Source organism: Macrobrachium nipponense, chromosome 11 (genome assembly GCF_015104395.2).
Source record: "Macrobrachium nipponense isolate FS-2020 chromosome 11, ASM1510439v2, whole genome shotgun sequence".
In the NCBI taxonomy this organism is placed as follows: Eukaryota; Metazoa; Arthropoda; class Malacostraca; order Decapoda; family Palaemonidae; genus Macrobrachium; species Macrobrachium nipponense.
Genome location: NC_061087.1, coordinates 44275539 through 44300860, shown reverse-complemented (window position 1 = coordinate 44300860; position 25322 = coordinate 44275539). Strand labels below are relative to the sequence as shown.

At 40.8% G+C, this 25322-nt stretch overlaps 1 protein-coding gene across 4 annotated transcripts in view; it reads left to right on the top strand.

Moving 5' to 3' along the window:
* Positions 1-25322, top strand: part of LOC135205584 (general vesicular transport factor p115-like) — a 489349-nt gene that overhangs the window by 353596 nt on the left and 110431 nt on the right. For all 4 annotated transcript variants that reach the window (XM_064236360.1, XM_064236368.1, XM_064236352.1 and 1 more), the window contains 3 exons: positions 6900-7018; positions 12954-13163; positions 13469-13760. In XM_064236360.1, the coding sequence (XP_064092430.1) occupies positions 6900-7018; positions 12954-13163; positions 13469-13760 (621 nt within the window). The remainder of the gene's footprint in view (positions 1-6899; positions 7019-12953; positions 13164-13468; positions 13761-25322) is intronic.

The following is a 25322-nucleotide window of genomic DNA, read 5'->3' as shown; positions in this document are numbered from 1 at the left end:
GGGTGACAGTCTTTAGACCTTTTTTTCCCATGAGATAACGTGCCCCACACAGCCATGGACAATCTGTATAACGCCAGTGGTCTTGAAAGTTGTGTGTTTGCAGCCTTTGAGGTATATGCTCAAAAGAGTTGTCTTCGTTTGCTGCTGCCATCCCTACAAACATCGCCGTAGATAATTATATAATATATAGATTATAGTGCACAACATTATATGTTACAACAATAATTCCAAACATAGAGATAAACACAACGACCACGACTAAGACTTACCTAAGTGTAGATAATCGTAATTACCAAATAAACCTCCACAAAGGCTGCAAACAAGACTGTCAAGACCACTGGTGTTATACAGATCGTCCATGGCTGTGTGTGACACATTACCTCGTGGAAAACCCAGGATTCATAAAGTAAACAAGGAAAACCAGGATCCATAAGGTAAACGATAGTAACTGTCATTAACCAGATATACAAAGATGATCTCAGTAACCCTATACTAATGCTATGTACCAGTCGCCATGGCGAGTTAGAGCCATTGATATTAACTGTTATCAGTAAAGGCATTACTATCACCACCTTATAAATGTTGATAAACGAACCCCATCAAGCCTTACATTAAGGTCACCCAATGTCACCTGTCCCCCATCACCTTTAACCCTCACCTTGGTATTTCCTTCTATCCCCGCACCTCCTCATGTTCAGGGTTTCAAGGTCTTACAGTTATTATGAGATCATTCTGGTGGATGTTTTTTGGAAGGTAAAATAATACTGAGGTGACAGTATTTCATACACCATTATATTTTTCAAATGTTTACAATTATTTCATTACCAGAAATATTACCAAAAATAAAAACATGGATATGTAAAAGACGGAATGAACAAGAGATATCGAAAGTAATGAGTTTCTTGAATAGTTTGGAGGGGGAACACTGGCAAGGTGTGTTGGACATAAACCGCTGCAGTGCTGAAGCGACAAATAAAGGCGGAGTGAGTGAGCAAGCGTGAGCCAGGGGGTGGGGGTAAGGGGTTAGCTAAGACATGACCGATCTGCCCAGGTCTAGACTGTCACCCAATAATTTGATACACTAAATAATATGTTAATAGTATACTGTTTTGCAACACCTACATCCTTTATACCCCACCATCATTATATTAACCCTTAAACGCCGAAGCGGTAAAAAAAAAAAATGTCTCCCGTGTGCCAGAGGTGTTTCAGAGTGAGCGCGGAAGCAGAAAAAATATTTTTTTCAAAAAATCACAGCACGCTTAGTTTTCAAGATTAAGAGTTCATTTTTGGCTCCTTTTTTTGTCATTGCCTGAAGTTTAGTATGCAACCATCAGAAATGAAAAAAATGATCATTATCATATATAAATAATGCGATATATGATAGCGCAAAAACGAAATTTCATATATTCAAATCACGCTGTGCGCAAAACGGTTAAAGGTAACAAGTTACTTTTTTTCGTTGTAATGTACACTAAATTGCAATCATTTTGGTATATAACACATTGTAAAACGATAAAAGCAACACAGAGAAAATATTATGGCAAAATAATGCATGAATTCGTAACGCACGGACGTAAACAAATATTTTTTTCAAAAATTCACCATAAATCTAAATATTGTCCTAGATACTTCCAATTTCTTTCAGAATGAAGACAAATGATTGAATATTACTATACTATAAGAATATTAGCTTACAAATGCAGTTTTCGACCATATCTGACGAGTTGAAGTTGACCGAATGTCGAATTTTTTATATATACATTTTTTTATATGCAATTATTTCGGAAACAAGAAAAGCTACATCTTTCAAATATTTTTCGTTTTATTCTACATAAAATTGCGCATATTTTCATATATAAAACTCTATGAAATGCCTAATATGAAACGGAGCAAATATTCCGAGAATGGGACGTACAAATTTCGGAGATTTGTGGCGGAGAATCCGCGCGCGGAGGGAAGGAAAGTTTTTTTTTTAAATTCACCATAAATATAAATATTGTGCTAGAAACTTCGAATTTGTTTCAAAATGAAGATAAAGGACTGAATATTACTAGACTGTAAGATTTTTAGCTTACAATTGCGTTTTTTGACCATTTCGGGAGAGTCAAAGTTGACCGAACGTGGTTTTTTTTCTATTTATCGTGATTTATATGCAAATATTTCAAAAATGAGAAAAGCTACAACCTTCAATTATTTTTTGTTATATTTTACATGAAATTGCGCACATTTTCATATATAAAACTTTATGTAACGGCTAATTTAAAATGGTGCAAACATTACCACAATTGCATGTATGATTTTTTTCGGAAGAGTTACCGCGCGGACGTAAGGAAAAAGTTTTTTCATAAATTCACCATAAATCGAAATATTGTGCTAGAGACTTCCAATTAGTTGCAAAATTAAGGTAAATGATTGAATATTACTTAAATATAAGAGTTTTAGCTTACAATTGCGTTTTTCGACCATTTCGGTAGAGTCAAAGTAGACCGAAGGTTGAAATTTTGGCACTTATCGTTATTTATATGAAAATATTTCAAAACTGATAAAAGCTACAATCATGAGTATTTTTTCGTTGTGTTCTACATAAAAATGCGCACATTTTCATATATAATACTCCATGTAACGGGTAATTTAAAATGGTAAAAAAATTATGTCAAAGTGACGAAATAATTTCTGAGATGTGTCACAGATACTTTTTAGTGCGGCAAGAAAGAAATTCGCGCTTGCGCGCCTGCGTAACGATTGTACAAACAAAACAACCCACGCGATCCGTGAACTCCCAGCATCCCCCAAGGCGCGTGATTCAAGAGTTTTCGGCTGGTAGGCCTAAAAGTATTTTTCCGCGAATTTTTAAAAAAACTTTTGTATGTCGACGTAAAATAAGTCCAGTCGGCACCCGAGAGACAAAAAATGTCGATGTAAAATACGTCCAGTCGGCGTTTAAGGGTTAATGCACCGATGCATACATTCACTACATTTCATTTCACATAATTTATTTTCACCAAGAGTTTCAAAAACAATATAATAACTATAATATAATATAAGAATTATAGCAAATTAAAATACTTTCTATAAGTAGCCAAGATGGTTGCCAGGGACGGAGCCAAGTGGCCCATCACACTCAAATACTGGTAACTCAACTAAGTTATGCCATAAATACAAATCCTGCAGTGCTAGATTAGCATATCCAGTAATGTGTTTATAGCATAGATTAATTATAATGAAATAATACCCTTGCAAAATTTATGCTTTGATGACTCGTACAACCCACGGCTACAAAACCAGGTGTGTAACATCTTTGTGACCAGATTTGTTTATTATTGGTAATATAGGTCAATCTAGGGCAAAAACAGATGCAGCCAAGCACAAGTAGGTAGTGTAGCCATTTACAGTTTTGTGATCCTTGGCCACTTTCAAATAACAAATCAAACTTTCCATTAATCAAATAGTGGATCCAGGTGATAGAGAGAGAGAGAGAGAGAGAGAGAGAGCTGCGTATGGGATAATGAAAAACAAGGATATTTCCATCTGAATAATATTAATATGAATAGTCAGTTCCAACAATATTTAAGGCTTTTTTTATATAGAAAATATGATAACGATTTAAAACAATACAATGTGATATGATTTCATAAATTTTCCAAAAAATTTATGATTACATATTTCTTAAAGCAGAAAGTCTCAGATATATCCATCAAATTAATAACCAAACAGAAATAATAGCTCTCTCTCTCCATACACTGTATGCATTTCTTTTGTTACCGTTCCTCTCTCTCTCTCTCTCTCTCTCTCTCTCTCTCCTCTCTCTCCGTTCCTCTCTCTCTCTCTCCATACACTGTGTGCTTTTCTTTTGTTACCTTTCCTCGCACTCCATTTTCTCTCTCTCTCTCTCTCTCTCTCTCTCTCTCTCTCTCTCTCTCTCTCTCTCACCTCACATGCATTTTTTTGTACTTCCTGTATCTCTCTCTCTACTCTCTCTCTCTCTCTCTATCTCTCTCTTTCTCTCACTCGCCTCGCTCCTCTCTCTCTCTCTCGCCTCCCCTTCGTCTCGATCACTTTCCATCTCATCGCTCTCTCTTCTCTCTCCATACACAGTATGCATGGTTCCTTTTGTAACCTAATTTCATCACAACCCTCCATTTTCTCTCTTTTGTACCTCCCACCACTCATCTCTCTCTCTCTCTCTCTCTCTCTCTCTCTCTCTCTCTCTCTCTCTCTCTCTCTCTCTCTCTCTCTCTCTCACCATACACGGTATACATTTCTTTTGTTACCTTTCCTCGCACTCCATTTTCTCTCTCTCTCTCTCTCTCTCTTTTTCCATATATATTTCGTTCATTATTGCATTTCTTTGCATGATTACCGTAATGTCCCTCCTCCCATTCGAACCATTGAAACTATCTACTGGTTGTTTGTAAGTGGGCCACCTTCAGGGCAAGAAGAGCATGATATCTCCGAGCCAGGCCTGGCGGGGCGATGCCGGTTTTGTTGCTGGCTGTATCTGCTGCTATTGTTGTCTGCTGCTCTTATAGAATGTTCTGTTTGGCTTTCTACTGCAGCTACTCCTGCAGTGCTTTTTTAATTTGGTTTACCTTATCACTCTTCCAATGATTATTTCTTTCTTAGGCTGAAGATGAGTGTGTTTCATCTTTGCTTCAGGACCAGTTCCTTGATGCAGTTGATTTTCCTGTGAAGGGGATGACCATGGCCTCTGTATTGTTTCTTTTTGTGGTCCACTTGTGGTCATGCTGTGTAGTGCAACAATACATACATACCTTAACCTACTCGAATATATGCTTTTGAATTTCTGCTCATTAAGGTTTTGCCCCTGCTGCTTCTGCTTCCTTCTTGTACATGAGTCTGCATACTTGCCATTCCATTCATATTGCTCTTTTCCAGTGTGCAGGCAGTCCCTGGGTGACATCAGACTCTGCTTACAGTAAACCCCCTAGATTCGTGGGGATGTGTGCCACACCCCCCTGCGAACAGCTAAAATCTATGAATGCCTAAAACCCTCTACAAATACTTATATACCTTAGTATTTTAATAGCTTTATCACAAAAAGTGCATTCAGTCATGAAAATACAGTAATGAGTGAATATTTCTCAGTGAAAAATACTGCAAATGTGCAAATTTTCTGCAAATCGTGTGTGTACGTTCCATAGAGAAATTGGGGAATCAGTGATTCTGTAAATTGCAAGCCTGCGAATCTGGGGGCTTTTATTGTACGTAGTTCTGAGGTTATGTCGCTCTTCAAATAAATTCATAAAAAATTATTTCCATGGTCACAGCGCATTTTAAGGGGTTATGTTGCCAGTCCAATGGAAGACTGGAACTTTATTATGCCTCCAAAATGGCAGAATGGTAAATTGATGAGGATTTTTCATGAAACCCTCAATCAAAATGCAGGTTATGTCATTTTCATTACACCCAAAGGATTAAAAGTAAGGTTTTCTTAAGATTTTCGCTAATGTCTCTGGTTGCGCAATTTTTTTGGCTTGCATTGCGCCAAAGGAATGGAACCTCTGAGGACTGCCTGTACTGCCCTGGCTTTTTTGTCTTTTATCTGTGGGTTCATTTGCTTCTATTTACTCTGGTACTCAAGTACACTCGGGTGCCTCAAAATATTCAATGATACTTATGTACATTGCTACCCCACTTTTTTGCACTGCACTTTGTTGTCGACTTTTGTGGAACATATTGTTCATGTTTCTGCTGGAATCTTCACCAATTCGTAAATTTTTCTATGGGCCGTATCTCTTAAATTGTCACTCATTCACTTTTTTTTTAATTAAAATTAGGCAATGAACTGTTAAAATAGGCAATTATATGCCTTTTAGTTTAAGGGTTACTTAGTATTTGGCAGTTTTAAGCAATTATAAGTGTTTTTAGAGGTTTTGCATTTCCACTTTTTTTTTTATTTCTGCACTTTTGTGAATAAGTGGGCCTTCTCATCTGCTCTTGTTCATAGCCTAAACAGATCTGTACTATACACATAGCACTATTGTTTAGAGATTTATCTAAAAATGTGTCACATTTAAAGTGGTCGTGTACAGATATGATCATTATAATGTGCTGATGAGTGCAGAAACCTGATGAGGTCTGCCAAGTTGAGGCGTTACTGTATTACATATTGGGAAGGCTATACAGATATTTTTTTATTTTTTGATATACTTAGGAAGAATTGTCCAACTGATTTAGAAACTGACCTCCAAGCACTGCACATTAAAGATTTATTTTAGATACAAGAATGCATGATACTCTTGTGCTATGTAATACCCAATTATACAATAGTATACTTGTTAATTACCTCAAAACCCATCTTAATAATGGGACTTACATGGTATCATTTTGTCAAAACACTGATAATATACAGATTGATGATTGTGTATGGGCTTGATAGCAATAATTTTATGATGAGACATTAAAACCTGAGTTCACTGTTCTTTTTATTCAAATTATGAGACCAATGACTTCTCATACTATTTTTGAACTTGTTTGTATTCTGTGACTTATTGCAAATTTTCTCTTAATTTTCCTATTATTATATTGATTAAAAATGAAAACATGTTAAAGGTTTTGTATTTGTTATCATTTATTATACAGTACATATTATGTATGTGGTACAAATACATCAAGGCTAAAAGTGAATACTCACACATTGCTTGAATATTTTTAGATAGAATAATGCATGAGTGGTATTTAACATGTAGGTGAAGCTCTAGATTATGACTAGATTAATGTATTTTTTGTAAGATTACTTCTTCAAAACTAAGAGTACTAAAATGTTCAATGTTTGATATACTACTAAGTTAGCTCTCAAAGATTTGTTTAACAATTTGAATGTTTAAGGAGTGTCTTGCAGAAAGATTTAACTAATTCATAATTATTTTTTCCAGCTAATTCGGTAACAGCAGGACAGCTTCTTTGCAGTGGTTTATTTTCTCCTGATCCTGTGTCCAATTGGTTTGCTGCAGTTGCTTTAAGCCATTCATTAGTAGAAAATGTTACCCAGAAGGTAAGATGAAATCCACTGTATAAAATGTAGTAATTGGTAAAGTTAAGTGAAATATGGAGCAAGACAAAATTGAGGTAGACAGCTAGGTGGAAAGAGGCCAAAGAGAATGGATGAAAAATAGGGAATAATGAAGGTAATACTTCACAGTACAGGTTGCAATGATTGTTGAATTGTTGGGCAGTGCCCTGATGGCACTTTTTTCAAGTCACAAAATACTAGAAGGATTAAGACTGACATTAGGGAAAGGATATGAGACATGGTGTACTAAAAACACTTCAAGATCAGACAAAGGGACAAGCTTGAAATAGGAAAGAGATAGCCATGGAAAAAGAGGAGGGAGACATACATGTAGGTAGGTGTTGAGTGAAAAGAGGGATTGTTGGGAGACAAACCAGCAGAAACTCAACATACTAAAGGGAGAGGAGAAAATATTCAGGATAAGGTACAGGCTGAGTTAAGAGGTTACTGGATTTTGGCAAATAAAAGTATCCCAACAATGAACAAAATGTTATTCAAAGGTTCTTTGAATAACACAAAAGTGTCATTGACATACCGTCTATAGTATGTGGGCTTACACATAAAAAAATCCTTGGTAAAATGAGGTGTTCTTAGATCATATCAATAAACAACATCAGAATATAAAAATTTACTATAGAAAATGAAAGTAACAACTCTCTGCCTTTCTGAGACATTAGTGTCAGTAGAGATAATGGTGAATTTACCACGTCAGTGTATAGGAAAAAATCGTACATGGTACTTGCCAATAGTTTTTATAGTTCATGTTTTAAGAATTTTAAATTAAACTTCATTTACAATTTGGTTTACAGGGCTGTCCTTTACTCTTCGAGCTGGTCCCAAAAATTTGAGTGCCCGGGATGTTGTGGTATTTATGTTGGTTCTTGCCGAAGGTTGTTGCAGATGAGATATTGCAGTCACATGGGATATAGTTTCAGAACGGGACAGAGAATTATTAAACCCCAGAATTCTCTAATATTAGGAACCGTGCGTCCATATTCCGGATTTAAGTTGATAAGAAAAATTTTGTTGTTGTTGGTGTTACAAGCCACAGTAACTACCTCACCAAGCTTGAGTCTTTATACATTAACAGCTGGTTTTGTCCTTAAACTCCAACGTATCTGCTGCTCCTCTATATCTAGCATAATTGAAGTCTCGGGTGGGCCTGCAGTCTTGGTCATTCGTTCTTCCTCCTTCACTCAACAGGTTGTTAGGCACTGGGTCTATCTTGTACTATATACACAATTCTTGTCTTTTTTTTCTTTTAAGTAAAATTTATGATTAAATTTTTTATTTTTTTGTATATTTTTTTGTTTTTTAATGTTACTGTCTTTTATAATATTTTTAATGAGATTGTTTTAGTTTTACAGACTGTTGATGCACTGAGATTATGTACGAAACGTTTCTCCTTACAATAAACCATGGATTTTATGATTTTTATATATATATATATATATATATATATATATATATATATATATATATATAGATTATATATATATATATATATATATATATATATACAGTGGTCCCCCCATATTCGCGGGGGGAGGGGGGATGCGTACCAGACCCCCCCCCGTGAACTAGTTAGAACCCCTATAAAAATGCTAAAAACAGCCTATTTTGTTAGTTAAAACTCAAGAAAACCCACAAAAAAAAAAATTTTCCTACATGGTTTTTTTAATAGTTTTACCACAAAAAGTGCATTTTATGATGAAATTCATAAAAAACAGGAATTTGTGGATATTTATCATAGAAAAATACAGCGAATGCTCGAATTTTCCGCGAATAATGCAGGGAAACGTTCCCGAGAGAAATCCGCGAGTGTGTGAGTCCGCGAATCTGGAGAACGCGAATACGGGGGGTCCACTGTATATATATATATATATATATATACTTATATATATAATATATATATATATATATATATTATATATATATATATATATATATAGATATAATATATATATATATATATATATATATATATGAATAATTATCACATCACCGTGATTCATATAAATCATTCAAGCTACAAATAAACACTTTATAGCCAATTCGCTCTACCTCGGAATTGATATATTTTCATATATATACTGCAGGGGAATTTTTTTAGTTGATAATAATATCGTCCCCCAATCATTGGGATCGAACCACCGTCCAGCGGGCAGGCACGAAATCAGGACAACATTGACGTTACAGATTCGGCTAACAGCGAGGCTATAAGTTTATACTGATTCTGACCTTACAAATCACTGTCGAACTCGGTGTTTTTTCGTAATTAGATATATATATATATATATATATATATATATATATATATATATATATATATATATATATATATATATATATATATAGTATATATAATATATCATGCATCGTACGTAGCGGCGTGCTTTTTCGGCCACTTGGCGGCATCATCGGTATCGTAAGCATGCAGAATTCATTCGTTCTATACGATTTCGTTTTTTAACGTAAATTCGTTAGTGATTTCGTCGTAGTACTACTTTATCGTGTTGTGTGAGAACTTTACTTCATATGTATACGTACTACATAACTTAATTACGTACAGTATATACGTAGTCATGGGTCCTTAGAAAGTTGAAGTAGGAAAGAAGAGGATGCTTTCTTTGAAGACAAAAATGGAGATAATAAAATAGTATGAAGCTGGCATGCAATTGAGTGTGATTGGCAAGGAATATGGCCAAAATCCGTGATCAATAGGCACCATCCTTAAGCAGAAGGATGCCATCAAAGCAGCTACACCTTACAAGGGTGTGACTATTTTGTCTAGCAAGAGGAGGCACGTGCACGATGAGATGGAACGGCTGCTTCTTGTCTGGATAAAAGACAAAGAAATCGCTGGCGATACGATAACCGAGACGGTAATCTGCCACAAGGCCAGCGCTATTTTTGGCGATTTGATTGCCCAGGCTGAAGACGACGGAGGAGAAGGGACATCGACGCCAACCCCAGAGTTCAAGACTTCTCATGAGTGGTTCGAAAAATTCTGTAAACGGACTGGCATCCATTCGGTGGTGTGACATGGGGAGGCGGCCAGCTCGGACACGAAAGCGGCTGAAGCCTTTATTAAGACGTTCGACAAGATGACAATCAGGGAAGGCTACAGTTCTCAGCAAGTCGTCAACTGTGATGAGACTGGCCATTTTTGGAAAAAATGCCTCGTCGGACGTACATCACGGAGGAAGAGAAGGAGCTACCTGGGCATAAGCCTATGAAAGACAGGCTTACGCTCGCACTTTGTTCGAACGCCAGTGGGGATTGCAAGGTGAAGCCCCTACTTGTGTATCATTCGGAGACTCCTCGAGCCTTCAAGGCCCACAAAGTGCTAAAGGAGAAGCTTCTGGTGATGTGGAGGGCTTATGCGAAAGCCTGGGTAACGAGACTTTTTGTTCACAGAGTGGGTAAATCTGTTTCGGCCCGACAGTTGGAAGAGAAGCGCCTCCCTCTGAAATGTCTGCTGTTGTTGGACAATGCGCCTGCTCACCCTCCTGGCCTAGAGGAAGATATCCTAGCGGAGTATTCGTTTATCAAGGTTCTTTATCTTCTGCCTAACACCACCCCTCTCCTCCAGCCCATGGACCAGCAAGTGATATTGAACTTCAAGAAGCTGTATACAAAACATCTTTTCAAGAGATGTTTTGACATCACCGATACCACAAACCTCACCTTGCGTGAATTTTGGAAGGAGCATTTCGATGTTGTGATATGCATCCGACTCATTGATCAAGCTTGGCAGAAGGTTTCGAGGCGAACCTTGAATTCTTTGTGAACGAAACTCTGGCATGATGCCGTATCCGCCTGAGACTTCGAGGCATTCGACGTGGGCGAAGCTAGTGCTGCAGATTCAGGAACAGTTGAAGATCCTGAAACTGTTTTGCAACCAGGTCTTGATGAGATCGTTGCACTCGGCAAGTCCATGGGGCTGGATGTCGACGAGGACGACATCAATGACCTTCTCGAGGAGCACCAAGAGGAGCTTACGACGGATGACCTGAAGGAGTTGGAGGCCATGCAACATAATGTCGTTCAAGAAGAGTTCTCTAGCAGCAGTGAGGAGGAGGACGACGACCCTATGACAGCGGCAGAAATTAAGGATGCTCTAGCTGCTTTTCACAAGGTGCAATCATTTGTAGAATAGAGACACCCCGAAAAGGCTTACATAGGTCGTATGCTTGTGCAGCTCAATGACGTTTGCCTGAGTCGTTTCAGGAGCATTGTGAAAAGCAGGCAGAAGCAATCTTCCTTAGATCGTTATTTTTTAAAGAGGCCTTTAGTACTAGCAGGAGTAAGCAAAAAGGAAGATCCAATTGATACAACAAAAAAACAAAGTTGAAAGTGGTGAAGAAATTGAAATTTTGTAAAAAAAACCGTAAAGTATAAAAAAATAAAAAAATGTAAAAATAAAAAAAAGAAAAAGAGAAAATTTTATTTGAAGTTTATGTAAAGTTAAGTGTTACAGTTTTGTTAATGTGTTTCGTAAAGTTTAGTTCATGTTTCCTGACACTTGTTCAGTGTTTCATAAAGTTAAGTGTACTTACTATAAGAAGTTTTCTGCCTGTTTGAGTCCTCCTCCATCTGGTTGCACTTTTGGAGATAGCCCCCTCACTTGAAAGGTAAGGTTCCACATTTTACTACATACATACGTATGTACGTACAGTATTTCTTGTATACCATGTACACTTAATACACTTTATTTACAGGTACATACATATTAGTACTAGTACGTATTAAGTTAGGTATTGAATGGTCTAAATTGTTGTAGTATTTCATTGTTTATTGGTCAATTTAGCTTTATTATAAAATTTACTGGGGTGTTTTTGTAGGGCTTGGAACGGATTAGCCATTTTACATGTAAAATGCAGTTCAAGATACGAAACGCTCATGATACGAAAGCCGCCTCGGAACGGATTAATTTCGTATCTCTAGGTGCCACTGTAATATCATGGCTTCTGTACCGTAAGCACATCTTTATTTCCTTTAAACCTTTTGCTAGAGAAGGTTGTCATGCAGCTCAGGGGAGAAGTAACTGTCTTTACTTCGTTGTACTATTTATGAAATGTTCGAATTTAGCTTGAGGTGTAAAGCCTTAGTTCTATTGCTGTAATGGGGGGCACACAAATCGAATGTGATAGTAACCTTGCTTTCTATCTTATTGTTAGTTGTTAAGAAATCTCGCTGTTGAATTTTGGGAGCATGAAGGCATACATTTATGTATAGGAGCACAACTTCATATATGAAGGTGGTAATTGTGTTTAGTTTTGGACTGTCAGTTATGGGCTTTTGACTCTGGCACAGGAGTCACTATTACTCTCTGAAATACCAGTCCTTTTTACCTGTAAGGATCCTCTGACAAGTCTCTTTACGAGGGCCTTACACCCTGTTGGGGTTCCAATATCTGGTGACAGTACTTGCCAGTGAGGATCACACAGCATGCAGGAATGTTGAGAAGGTTTTTCCCTTCATTAAAAAGATTTTAATTTACTTGGCTGAACAATTGCTTCTCTGGCTGCTTTAACCCACCATCCTCATTCAGTGTGGTAGTCATCTATTACCATGTATCTTTAACAGTAAATAAGATTAATTCCAAATAAGAAATTCTGTAAGTCAAGCAATCAAAATAATGAAAATTTTTATAAGGTTAATTATTTGGATGTAATTATGTATTTAGATACTTAACTACTGTTAAAGTGGAAACCCACCCAGCCTCCCTACATCTTAGTGGGCGATCGTGAAGAGTTCTGGCAAAAGTGTAAGAATTCCAATGCCACCTGGTGGGAAACAAGTGATTACAGAGATAGTCCTTGTGGGTTAGCCAAGCATTATTTTGTTTTATTTTGAATCTTAAAAATTTTAATTCTTTGTGTTTGAGAATTTTCAATATTTTTCCTTGCAGGAACATATGTTGCGTGTGCAGTTAGCAACAAGTGTAGGAAGCCCTCCTGTTTCTCTCATGCAGCAGTGTACATCAATATTGCAAGCTGGAACAAAAATCCTCACTCGTTTAGGCATCCTTATGCTGTTATCAACATGGCTAGCTCACTGTCCTCTAGCTGTGCAGACTCTACTCAATATTCCTACAGCTGTACCATATCTCACAGCACAAGTAAGTTTGGAAATTGCAAGTGAATAACCTGTTTTCTGTAATTTATTAGATTTTTATTAATTTTCTCTTATTTTTTAACAGAACATTTAAATTACAAAAGCATTCTTGATCTTCCTCTCAGGAAGCTTTACTGTAACTTACTGTACGGAAGTTTGTAGATTTGGAATATGTCAATGAAGCCATTGTTCTGAGAATGCAATCATTTATACTGTTAGTATGGAAATGTTAAAAGCACTGATTTTTTTTGGTACTTCAGATATTTCTTTGCATGTACTTTCACACATTTTTTAATTTTTATTTTACAGGTGAGTGCCAATGAACATGATGAATTGGAGAGAGTGAGTCAGGGTTTATGTGCATTTATACTGGGATTATGTGCTCAGTTTAATGATGGAAGCTGTGCCAACTTTTCACAAGAAAGTCTAAGGCAACTTGTATCTGATAGAATTGGAGCTGAAAATTTTGGAGATAAGTTGAGTGGAATATCAAGAATAGAAGCATACTCAAAGGCAGCCAAATCACCACAACTGTCAGCTAAACAACCATCAGATCTAGTGTTTGATCATGAATTTTGCCGTCTCTTCAAGACTTTGGAAAGTAAGTTTGCCTTTTTAGTATAGGATAGAGAATTGCCTTTTATGTTCAGAAATAGTCTTATTTCAATGTAGATAATATGGTAATTTTTAAAAAGTTCCCAACTTTTGCAAACCCGTTTGTTTTCTACCCATTTGCTCTCTTAGTGGAAAGACTATATTCTTCTCATTTTATGACCATATAAATCCAGTCGTTTTGCTCTGCCTTTTTCTTTTTTTGCTTTCCACTAGATATTCTGTTTGTGAGGTCTTTTAGGGTTATAACTTTTTTGATGGTAAGATGTTTGGTTCTGCATGTATTCCAGCTCATTGGTTAAGGATTTTGTGCATAAAATGGCTCTTGTGATTTACCTTCATTTTCACCTAATTACCTCCACATAGGGATAGTATATTGTTGTTTCTGCAGCTTTCTGTGAAGAGAATTGTGTGACAAATAATTATTGCATTTTTTAGATTTTAACCCTCTTACGCCGATTGGATGTATTAAACGTCGACATAAATTGTCTGTCTGGTGCCGATTGGACGTATCGTACATCGATAAAAAAAGTTTTTTTTTTAAATTCGCTGAAAAATACTTATAGGCCTACCAGGCGAAAACTTTTGAATCACACGCCTTGGGGGATGCTGGGAGCTCACGGATCAAGGCGTTGTTTTGTTTACAATTGTTACACAGGCACCCAAGCGCAAATTTCTTTCTTATCACACTAAAAAGTATCAGTGACATATCTCAGAAATTATTTTGTCACTTAGACATAATTTTTGCACCATTTTAAATTAGCCGTTACATAGAGTATTATATATGAAAATGTGCACAATTTCTTGTAGAATACAACAAAAAATACTCATGATTGTAGCTTTTATCAGTTTTGAAATATTTTCATATAAATAACGATAAGTGCCAAAATTTCAACCTTCGGTCAACTTTGACTCTACCGAAATGGTCGAAAAACACAATTGTAAACTAAAACTCTTATATTTTGGTAATATTTAATCAGTTAGCTTTAGCAACAAATTGGAAGTCTGTAGCACAATATTTCGATTTATGGTGAATTTATGAAAAAAAACTTTTTCCTTACGTCCGCGCGGTAACTCTTCCGATAAATTTTTCGTGCAATTGTCGAAATTTTTGCATATAAAAAAATATAATTTCGACATTTGGTCAACTTTAACTTGTCTGAAATGGTAGAAAACTGCAATTGTAAGCTAAAACTCTTACAGTATAGTAATATTCAATCATTTGTCTTCATTTTGAAAGAAATTGGAAGTCTCTAGAACAATATTTAGATTTATGGTGAATTTTTGAAAAAAACAATTTTTTACGTCTGCTCGTTACAAATTCATGCATCATTTTGTGATAATATTTTCTCTGTGTTGCTTTGATCGTTTTACAATGTGTTATATACCAAAATGATCGCAATTTAGTGTACAATAAAAAAAATTAACTCGTTAGCTTTAACCGTTTTGGTCACAGTGCGATTTGAATACAATTTTGTTTTTTGTGCTATCATATATCGCATTATTTATATATGATAATGATATTTTTTTTCATTTCTGATGGTTGCATACTAAACTTCAGGCAATGACAAAAAAAGGAGCAAAAAATGAACTCTTAATCTTGAAAACTAAGCACGCTGTGATTTTTTGAAAAAAATTTTTTTTTTTGCTTCCGCTCTCACTCCGAGACCTCCCCGGCATACGGGAGACAATTTTTATTATACCCCTTCGGCGTAAGAGGGTTAAGATTACTGTATTGGCATGCTATTGAATAACTAATTTTGGTACCGATTTTTCTAAATCTGTCTGGATCCATGATTAGTTTATAATAATCTGTATTGGGATCGATGATTATTTTATAATTTCTTAAGAATGTTTCTCTGTTAGTACTAATTGTGCCTATGTATTTGTGAAAGAAAGTGTAAATTATTCCAAGTTTATTCATACGCAAACAAACCCTCAGTCTTAACAAAAGGATAATTTCTAGTGCCTAGCTGGATCCGGTTAAATCGCAGATGAAAGCAAGGAACCTTTGAGATCTGATGAGTGCGTATATCAGGTGAAGAGTGGTCAAGGACCACGCATCTACGCCACTGCGTCAGTCTTTTCGTAACCGCCTGGGCGAGAGTTATGGTTGACCTCTCTCGGCTTTTACCTGGTTCATTGCCTTTTTCAATTTTGTTTCAGTGTGTGTTTGTGTGTGTGCTGTTATTATGGCTTCTGCTCCATCTTGGTCTCGTCAACGTATGTGCCCCGGAACTCCAGGTTTTTTGTGTTCTCGTTTTTTGGCTTCTGCTGCGACCAACCCCTCGTCACTTGTAGTAGGTGTCGCTCTGACGTTTGTACAATAACGAATCCCTGCACAGAATGCCATTCGTGGCCTAGAGAGCAGTGGAAGTTATTTTATAGTAAGAGGGAGCATCGTAGGGTTTCTACTCTCCCTTTGTGGGAGGGGTTTCTTCTCTTCCCGATGCTTCGTCTCCTGCTGCTTTAACACCCCATACTAGTGTTGCCTTTTTCCCCTTCCTTTTCTTCCATCGATTCATCGTTGGAAGTATCAGGAGGCCCTCAGGCTGATTCATGTAATATCGCCCCTTCTTCTTCAGGAGTCAATTTGATTTCCAAGAGGGAGGAGGCTTTTCATCATTGTCTTTTATTTTAAGAGTCAGAGGCATCCAAAATGGTGGTGCTTTGGGGGATGCTTGGGCTATGGGGTCCACTGTCCTTGGAGGCTTTGCTGACGCACTTCATGGGTGCTCGCTACCCCTCTCCTCATGCTGTCCAGGACCTCCTCCTGGCCTCTTCTTCATGGGTAGCCGAAGTCAGCCATTTTGTATTGCTCCGCCAGTGACGATTGCCACTTCTTCGAGTTTGAGGGAAACCATGGCGTCAGCCCTGCTAGTGACGTCACGGGGTCAGTCATTTTGTATGCCTCCACCAGTGGCATCTGCTTCCCATTCGGATCGAGGGGAAGCCATGACGTCATCGCCGCTTATGACATAACCTCCATCGATGATGTGACTCCCAGTTGTCTCACTGCGCTGCCTCGGTCATCTGTATCATCATCGTTTGCTGTCGTTATGTCATCTCTGCCATTCAATTTGCTGCATCTCCCTTTTCTTGCTTATCTGTCTGAGGCTTTATACCAGGCAGTTCTTAAGAGATTGGACTCTGCTTTAGAAGATAAGTTGGCTGCCATGTCGGCTGAGAGGACTGGATGCAAGTGTATTGCATCGCCACCACCTCCTGCGAAGAGATTGTGTAAGGAGCAAGTGCTGTCTTCCTCTCCTTCGCCCCCCATCTCCGCAGCGTTGGTGTATCAAGCGTTGGAAGGCTAAGGACTTTGCCCTTTTTTCATCTACGATTGAGGAGACATGCCCGTGTTCTTGAGAGTGTTAGTGTATCTTCCCCTGTGCAACCTCCCTCGTTCATGCACATGTTGCAGGTGCTCCCACTTCTTCTCCAGGGCCTATTCGTCGCCGTAAGGATCTCAAGGCGCCTGTCAAGAGGTCGAAGGTTGTGAGTGCGGAGCTGGTGCAGCAATAGTGTTTGCCTGCCTCTCTCCCTGGTACTTCCAGGAGTTTGACTCCGAGGGCTTCTCATTCTATCTCGAGTGTTCAGGATTCCTCACCAGTACACGTTCGTACGTCTGCCACGCCTGTGCCTGTTCACGGCCATGTTAGAGAGTCATCTGTTGGAAGAGTGCGTAGTGATGTCCCTAGTGTTGTGGATGGTTTGTCACAGGAGTTGGCACTTGGATCCAGCCCAGACAGGTTAGTTGGTGTTTTGGGCTGTTTGGCTGCTGGTTCTTCTGTTAATTTAAACGAGGAAGGCGCTTTAGATAAGCCTACACACCCTTCTCATCGTCAGTCTCCGTTGCCGGAGCAGGAGGAGGGAGACACGCAAGAGTTTTTGCCTTCCTTTACAGAAGTTCTCGACCTCATTCATGAATTCAACAATTGGGAGAGTAGGACTCAGGCTCAATCGTCTTACACTCCTTCCTGCTTGGAAGCCTTGCTGGGAGCTATGCAGGATCCCAAGTCATTGTTTCAACTTACCTTGTTGGGGCATATCCAGTCGGTCTTGCATAAGGTTAGCGCCTCTGTTTCAGATCGGGACAGTTCACTTCGCTCTAGGGGCTCTGCCAAGCTGCTACCCCCGCCTTTCATGAGGCATAGGAAGTTCTATGCTACAAACTTTTTTTTTTTGATGTCGCATCATCTTAACTTGGATGTCATTCGTCTGAATCCAGGATTAACTTTGGGGCAGGTGAGGTCAGTGGCTCCATCCTTGTCTCCACAGGATGCCTCAGCGTTGGAATCTACTACAGCCTCCATGTTGCAGACGGTTTCTTAGCTGGACTTCTGGTCTATGGTCATTGCCAAGGTAGTTTCTGACAGGTCCCCAGAGGGGTTAATGAGTGCTTCCTTTCTTGCCAGTTTGTTGCAGTCCGGAGGCAAGGCGTTTTCGTATATGGTTCACCTCAGTGTTAATTTATGGGCTAACCTTCTCCTGATTAGAAGAGACGTGGCTTTATCCAGGATGGAAAGATCAGTTGACCCTGAGTCCTTGCTGGCATTGAGGAATGGAGATCTGTTGGAGTCTCAATTTCTGTTCCCTTGGACTGAGCTAGAGGATGCGATAGACCGGTGCTGGGCTGACACCGAAAATATATTAGTGCACCAGGCCGTATTCAAGTCGGTCTCATCCTCGGAGACGTCCAGCTCCTCCTCCTCCCCCTGCCCAGCAGCAGTTGTGAAGACTGTTGCCTGGTAGGCCGTCGAGGCATTCGGTTTTGGCAGGGCCTCCCTTTTCGTCCCAGTCCAGGTCAGAGGACCAACGTCCTTTTCACTCCCGTTCCTTTATGCCGAGAAGGGCCCCCCCAGGGGCAGAGGTAAAGGGGGTCATTGATAGGTTAGGCGCCTCTCCCTCTCCTGTGCCACGGGTTGGGGGGGAGCCTGGTGGGCCATTGGGCCAAGTGGCAGAGTTATTGGGCGAGAAGTGGGTGGTAGGTGTCCTTCGTTTGGGGTATCTACTGCCATTCGACTTCTCTCCTCCTCTCTCGGACAAGCCGCAGCTCAGGAGGGCATATCCTTCAGATTCTCTGAAGTTCTTGGCTCTTCGGGAGGAAGTGCAGAAGATGCTGGACAAGGATGCGATAGAGGAAGTGGTACGTCCGTCTACGGGTTTTTACAGCCACATCTTGGTGCCCAAGGCATCGGGAGGTTGGAGACCTGTTATCGACTTATCCACCTTGAATCACTTCATCAGGAAGACAAGGTTCAAGATGGAGACCCCGCATTCAGTGTTGGCAGCTGTGAGGGAAGGACTTCATGCTGTCAATAGACTTGAGAGACGTATACTTCCAGATCCCTATTCATCCGACGTCCAGGAAGTTCCTTCGCTTCTCTCTCAAGTTCAAAGTCCTGTGCTCTGGGCTCACGACAGCCCCTCCAGTGTTCACAAGGGTCTTCTCTCTCGTCTCAAGTTGGGCCTATGCTCAGGGGATCCGTTTGCTGAGGTACCTTGACGATTGGTTGGTCTTGGATGGTTCCAGGGAAAAGCTGCTGCTGGACAGAGATCGTCTGCTTCGGTTTTGTCTGGAACTGGGCATTGTGGTCAACCAGGAAAAGTCAAACCTCATACCCAGTCAAAGGATTCTCTACATGGGCATGGTCATCGATACGGCGGTTGCAAGAGTTTTCCCGTTGGATCAGAGGTTGGAGAAGTTACAAGTGGTGGTGCGTGACTTCCTGTCGGAACCACATCAGTCAGCTCATCAGTGGCAGGTTCTTCTTGGAGTTTTGTCTTCCCTGGAGAAGCTTGTCCCTCATGGGCATCTTCATCTTTGGTCTCTACAATGAAGACAGGGAATTCTGATCTCCTGTGGGGGACTCGCCCCTGTTAAAGGTTCCTCTGTCTTTGGAAGTGAGAGAAGACCTTCGTTGGTGGTTGGACGACTGAAATCTTTTGAAGGGTGTCCCTCTGCATTCTCTCCCACCGGTCTTCCTCCTGTTTTCAGACGCCTCCCTCTCAGGTTGGGGGACTCATTTAGGCAGCCTCATTGCCTCAGGCATTTGGAGTTTGGAGGACAAACAGCAGCATACCAACGTCTTGGAGTTGAAGGCAGCCTTCCTGTGTCTGAAGGAGTTTCGGGAGAAAGTAGATGGTCATTCTGTTGTTCTCATGTTGGACAACACCAAGGTGGTGCCTATGTGAACAAGCAGGGAGGTCTGGTTTCAAGTCATCTTCGTGCCTTGACTGTCAAGGTTCGCCAGTGGGCGGTCAGCAATTCGGTAGAGCTCTCAGCCAGGTCTATCTCAGGCAAACGGAATGTGGTTGCAGACAAACTCAGTCTTCTGAATCAGATCCTAGGCACAGAGTAGTCCCTTCATCAGGTAGTAGGAGACAGGCTCTTCCAGTTTGGGGGAGACTTATGCTGGACCTTTTTACGACCAGGTTCAACACGAAACTGGAGATATTCTGTTCAGTGGTTCCAGATCCTTTAGTGTTAGCGGAGGACACGTTCCAACATCCTTGGGACAACTTGGAGGTGTATGCTTTCCCTCCGTTTTGTTTGATCCATCAAGTTCTGAAGAGGTTGATGAGTTCGCAGGGTCTCGGGATGACTTTGGTAGCCCCTCTGTGGCCTCAGGCAGAATGGTTTCCAGATCTGCTGTCATTGTTGTCGGAGGTTCCAAGGGAAATTCCTCCATGGCGGCATCTCGTGTCAGCCGCTTGCAGAAAGGTTCCACCATTCAGTAGAATCCCTGTCTCTTCACGGTTGGAGGCTATCAAGTACCACCTCCGAGCGAGAGGCTTTTCTCAGAGAACAGCAGGGCATATGTGCAACAGTCTCAGAAGGTCAACCTCTGCAGTTTACCAAGGCAAATGGGCAATCTACTGTGATTGGTGTCGTAAACGGGGTTTTTCTCCACTTGCAACCTCTATTTAGGGCATAGCAGACTTTTTAACCTTTCTCAGAGATCAGAAACATTTGTCCGTTTATGCCATTAGAGGCTACAGGGTGGCCCTGAGTTTAGTGTTATGCCTTAGAGGTATCGACATCTCTTCCTGGGAACTTTCCTTGCTAGTAAGGGGTTTGAGCAATCGAGTTCTCTTAGGGAGCTCAAGCCTCCAATGTGGGATGTTTCCTTGGCTCTGAGAAGCTTCACTAAGGGTCCATACGAGCCTTTGTGTCGCTCATCTGACAGGAACTTGACGCTCAAGACTGTTTTCCTCCTGGCCTTGGCATCTTTGAAGAGAGTGGGAGAGCTCCACGGTCTGAGCTATGGTGTGAAGCAAACCAGGGGTTGGGGGTTGGTGTCCTTCGAACTTGTCCCAGAATTTGTGGCCAAGACCCAAAATCCCTCTGTGCATGATGACAGGGTCACTTCCTTTTCTATTCCATCACTGAATGACTTTGTTGGTTGTGATGCTCAAGAGCTTTTGTTGTGTCCTGTCCGGGCCCTGCATTGCTATCTTAAAAGGACACGGCACCTTAGGCCAGGCAGCCGCAGACTTTTTGTTACCACAGGATATACAAAGAAAGAGGTGTCGAAGAATACTATCTCATTTTGGGTACAGGAAGCCATCAGACAGGCATACTCGACTCTTGATGATTTTGCCGCCACGTCTGTGCAGGCTAGAGCGCATGACGTAAGGGGTATTGGTCCCTCTCTGGCTTTCAAATAGAACTTGGCTGTACATAGAGTGCCGAGTGCTGGTACTTGGTTATGCAAAAGTCCATGTTCACTTCTTTCTACCTCAAGTATGTTGCCCACAGATCTATGGACACGTTTTCCCTGGGTCCTGTGGTGACTGCCCAACAGGTTGTGTAACTCATCATTGCCCTTAACAGGGCACTTTTGTACCTTACCTAAGATGATTGTATGGATGAGAGAATGAGTGAGATGGCTGGTCTCTCTCTTTCTCTTGTACCTTTCCTTCTTCCTTCGGGTGGATTAAGGAATAGACATGTCATTCACTGGACTGGTCTGATATAGATGGGTAAAGGAGTCATACTGATAGTGTGGTCGCTTGGTATACAAATATCCAACCCTCAGTTTGGTAGCATATGCTCCGCTCTTTGGCAAGGGGGAGTTGGGAATGGTAACAAACCCTGCTGTGTTGGTTTGTCATTGGACAGTCAAAGTTTCTCTTTGGTTCCCTATGCAATGATTCTCCCATATATCATTGTGCGTTGCTCAGTGTCTGGGTGGTTAGATATCAATTTATCTAGCTTCTCAATGAGCTTCAGTCCCTCTCTGGGAGTTACATCTTCTGAAGCTGGACTGGTGGGTAGCCCCCCAGCCTATTTAGGATGTCTTGTACCTCACTCAAAGTATGTCTATTCTATTGTTAAGACCAAAGGTTTGTTCGCATATGAACAAATGACAAATTTCTAAGACAATTTGTATTTTTCATAGCTACAAACCTAAGGTCTTAACATTTTACTGCCCACCTCTAGCTGCCCCTCTGTCTGCTAAGACATCCTGAATTGGGGAAAACTGATGTGGTGGCGTAGATGTGTGGTCCTTGACCACTCTTCACCCGATATACCATCAGGTCTTAGTGTTTTTGACAATGTCGGACACAGGTTCTTCAAGCAGGAGAAAGGCTTTAATTAGGGCCATGTCAAAATCAGCTAGCCAGGATTCTTCTGAATTTAATTCACATCTGAGTATTCCTGTTATATCTTTCGCTCCTGCACCCACTTCTCTTGCTACGCCACCTCTGTTTGCAGGCTCCCGCACTTCCGATCCCAACCCCATCACTGTCTAGAGGAAAAGATTGATATGCGTTTTGCTCTGTTAGTACAGACTATGTGAAGGTCCTTATGGACAAGGCAAAAAGTGATAGTGTTGTGTCAGTGGAGGAGGTGGCTGTTTGTCCCACCGATGCTCTTAGGCAAAGGTCACTGTCACACTCCCCAGTGCAGGAGAAAAGTCAAACTGGTAGCCCAAGGGAGGTTGGTAGGGTCTGCCCTCGAGCAGTTGCTTCTTCAGTTCAACTTCAGGTTGCAACGGAGAGCTGTTGGAAAGGTCTCTCCTTGGATGTGCATAAATTGTCAAGTTCAGATGACTCCTCTCCACGATGCCAGTGGCGTTCGGGGAGCAAGTCTCAACCGTTGAAGAGAGGTGCTTTGCATGTAGTTCCAGTGGTTCCTACTAAGAAACCTAGAGAACCACACCCTTCTTGCAGTCATTGGGACAACTTGGAGCATTTTTCTTATGACTGCCTCTCAGGAGTTGGCGCTCCTCTATTGCTCTTCGGCTCCTCTTCAAGCTCCTGTATCTGTCGTGCAGGAGTGCCCACAGGACGCAGTCGAGTGCCAGTGTGCACCAATTAGCGCCTGCTTGCGTCACGCAGGAACTCCCTTTGAATCCCTCGGTTCTTACTGCTGCTGCTGCTTCTGCTGTTGAGACAGTAGATCCCATTCAGGCGAAGCTCAACAGTATTCTGTTTTTACTGAATAAGCCTCTTTCTTCAGTTCAAGCTCTGATGACTCAGTTAGCGCCCACAATGGTCCAGCAAGCTCCCACAACAGTTCAACTGGCGTCTCCTCGGACTCCTAGAGACTCTGCAGTACAGCAAACTTCTATAGAGACTGTTTCGACATGGACACAAGCTGATGCAGCCACACCTCAGGCTCCTGCAGATGTGGATCTTTCCCCTATTTCATATGAAGATGAAACTACAGAGGATCAAAAGGCTCCCTCTTCAGTGTATGTGGTTTTATTGAAGTTCTTGCTCCTTACATATCCGTCCTTTTCAAGCCAACTTCTCCATCGTCTCCTGAATCGACTTTGGTTATGGATAGTATGCCTTCCTCGAAATGCTTGAAGATGCCGAAGATGGTTTTGTCTTCGTCAGCTAAGAAGGCTTTGAAAGAGACAGATGCTTGGCTTGCTGAAAAGATGGAATAAGGCAAGACCTCTTTTTGTTTTTGGCCTTCCCAAATCTCCAGGTAGAGGTACTTGTTGTATGCTATGAAAGAGGCGCCTTCCTTGGGTGTTTGCAGCTCTGCACAGGGCAATTTCTCTGGTCTTGTAGATGCAGCCAGTTGCTCGGCTTTTTCTTCAGCGAAGGTTTTGTTTTTTGCCTCGGAGTTGGCTCATCTTCTGAAAAGCATCTTCAAGGTATTTGAAATTTTCAACTTTCTTGGTTGGTCCGTTGGCGCTCTGGCCCACAAGATTAGGTCTTGCCCTTTGCTTTTGGAGAACCTTTTGGTGGATTGGATGGTAGTCCTCTCGTGTATCAATAAGGGGATTAGGGATGGTTCCCATGACTTGCTCTCTCTCTCTCTACATGATGGGAATGCTCAAGAAGAGGGAACACTGGTGTTCTTACACGTTGAAGGCTGTTACTTCCTCACAGAAATCAGCTCTATTATTCTCCCCTTTAGATAAGAGACACTTGTATCCTAAAGCCACAGTTTTAGGAGTTGCTTCGGATCTAGAGAAGAAATGTACTCGGGATCTCTCCAAGTCTTCCAAAAGACCAAGAGACCCTCCAGCGATGGTTGCAAGATAGCTGCTCCCCTCAAGAGGCCAGTCCTTTAGGCCCAGACAGAGATCCCTCGCAAGATCAAGAGGACGTACTAGGTTCTTGTCTAAATCCATCAAGAAAACTTCTTCGAGTGGCTCCTCTAGCAAGTGAGGATGCTGTTCTCCGCACAAGTGTTGGAGCCAGACTTCTATTGTTTTGGGAAGTTTGGCAGAGAAAAGGGGTAGAACCTTGGATTGTCAAGGTTCTGAAGGAAGGCTACTTTATCTCCTTCCTCAGGAAGCCTCCCTTAGTCAGCACACCAGTCGTCTTAACGGCGTATTCAAAAGGATCAGAGAGTTTTTGGCTCTAGAGGACAAAGTAACATCTCTTATAAGGAAGGGAGGAGTAAAACTCGTTCAAGATCGTTACTCTCCTGGGTTCTATCGTCTATTTGTAGTCCCCAAGTCATCGGGTGGCGGGAAGCCCGTCCTGGATATCAGCGCCCTGAATGTTTTTGTCGTAAAGACAAAATTCAATATGGAAACGAACCAAACAGTCATGTCGTCCACTTGCCTGGGAGATTGGATGACGTCCACAGATCTTCAGGGTGCATACTTCCATGTTCCCATACACCCCAAGTGAAGGAAGTATCTCTGGTTTGTATTTGAAGGAAAACTTTTTCAATTTTGCGCCATTTGCTTTGGACTGACAACAGCGCTCAAGTATTTACCAGGGTAATGGCTCCCATTGTGAAGTGGCTCCACCTTCAGGGGTTAACGAATACGTATTCTTGTATTTAGACAACTGGCTCCTAAGAGCCCAGTAAGAGAGTCAGTGTGCAGAGGACCTCAAGAAGACTCTCTCTTTAGTAGAGTTAGGAATCCTTGTAAACTCCCAGAAATCTCAGTTGACTCCCACTTAGGAGATTCAATATTTGGGAATGGTCATAGTGACTCAAGAATTTTTGGGTTTTTCTGACCCAGAATAGAGTATAGATTCTTGCAGGAGAAAGATACAGGTAGTGTTCGAGTTACAATGATTCGTCTTACAATAATCCGATTTTACGATAGGGTTAGCAATT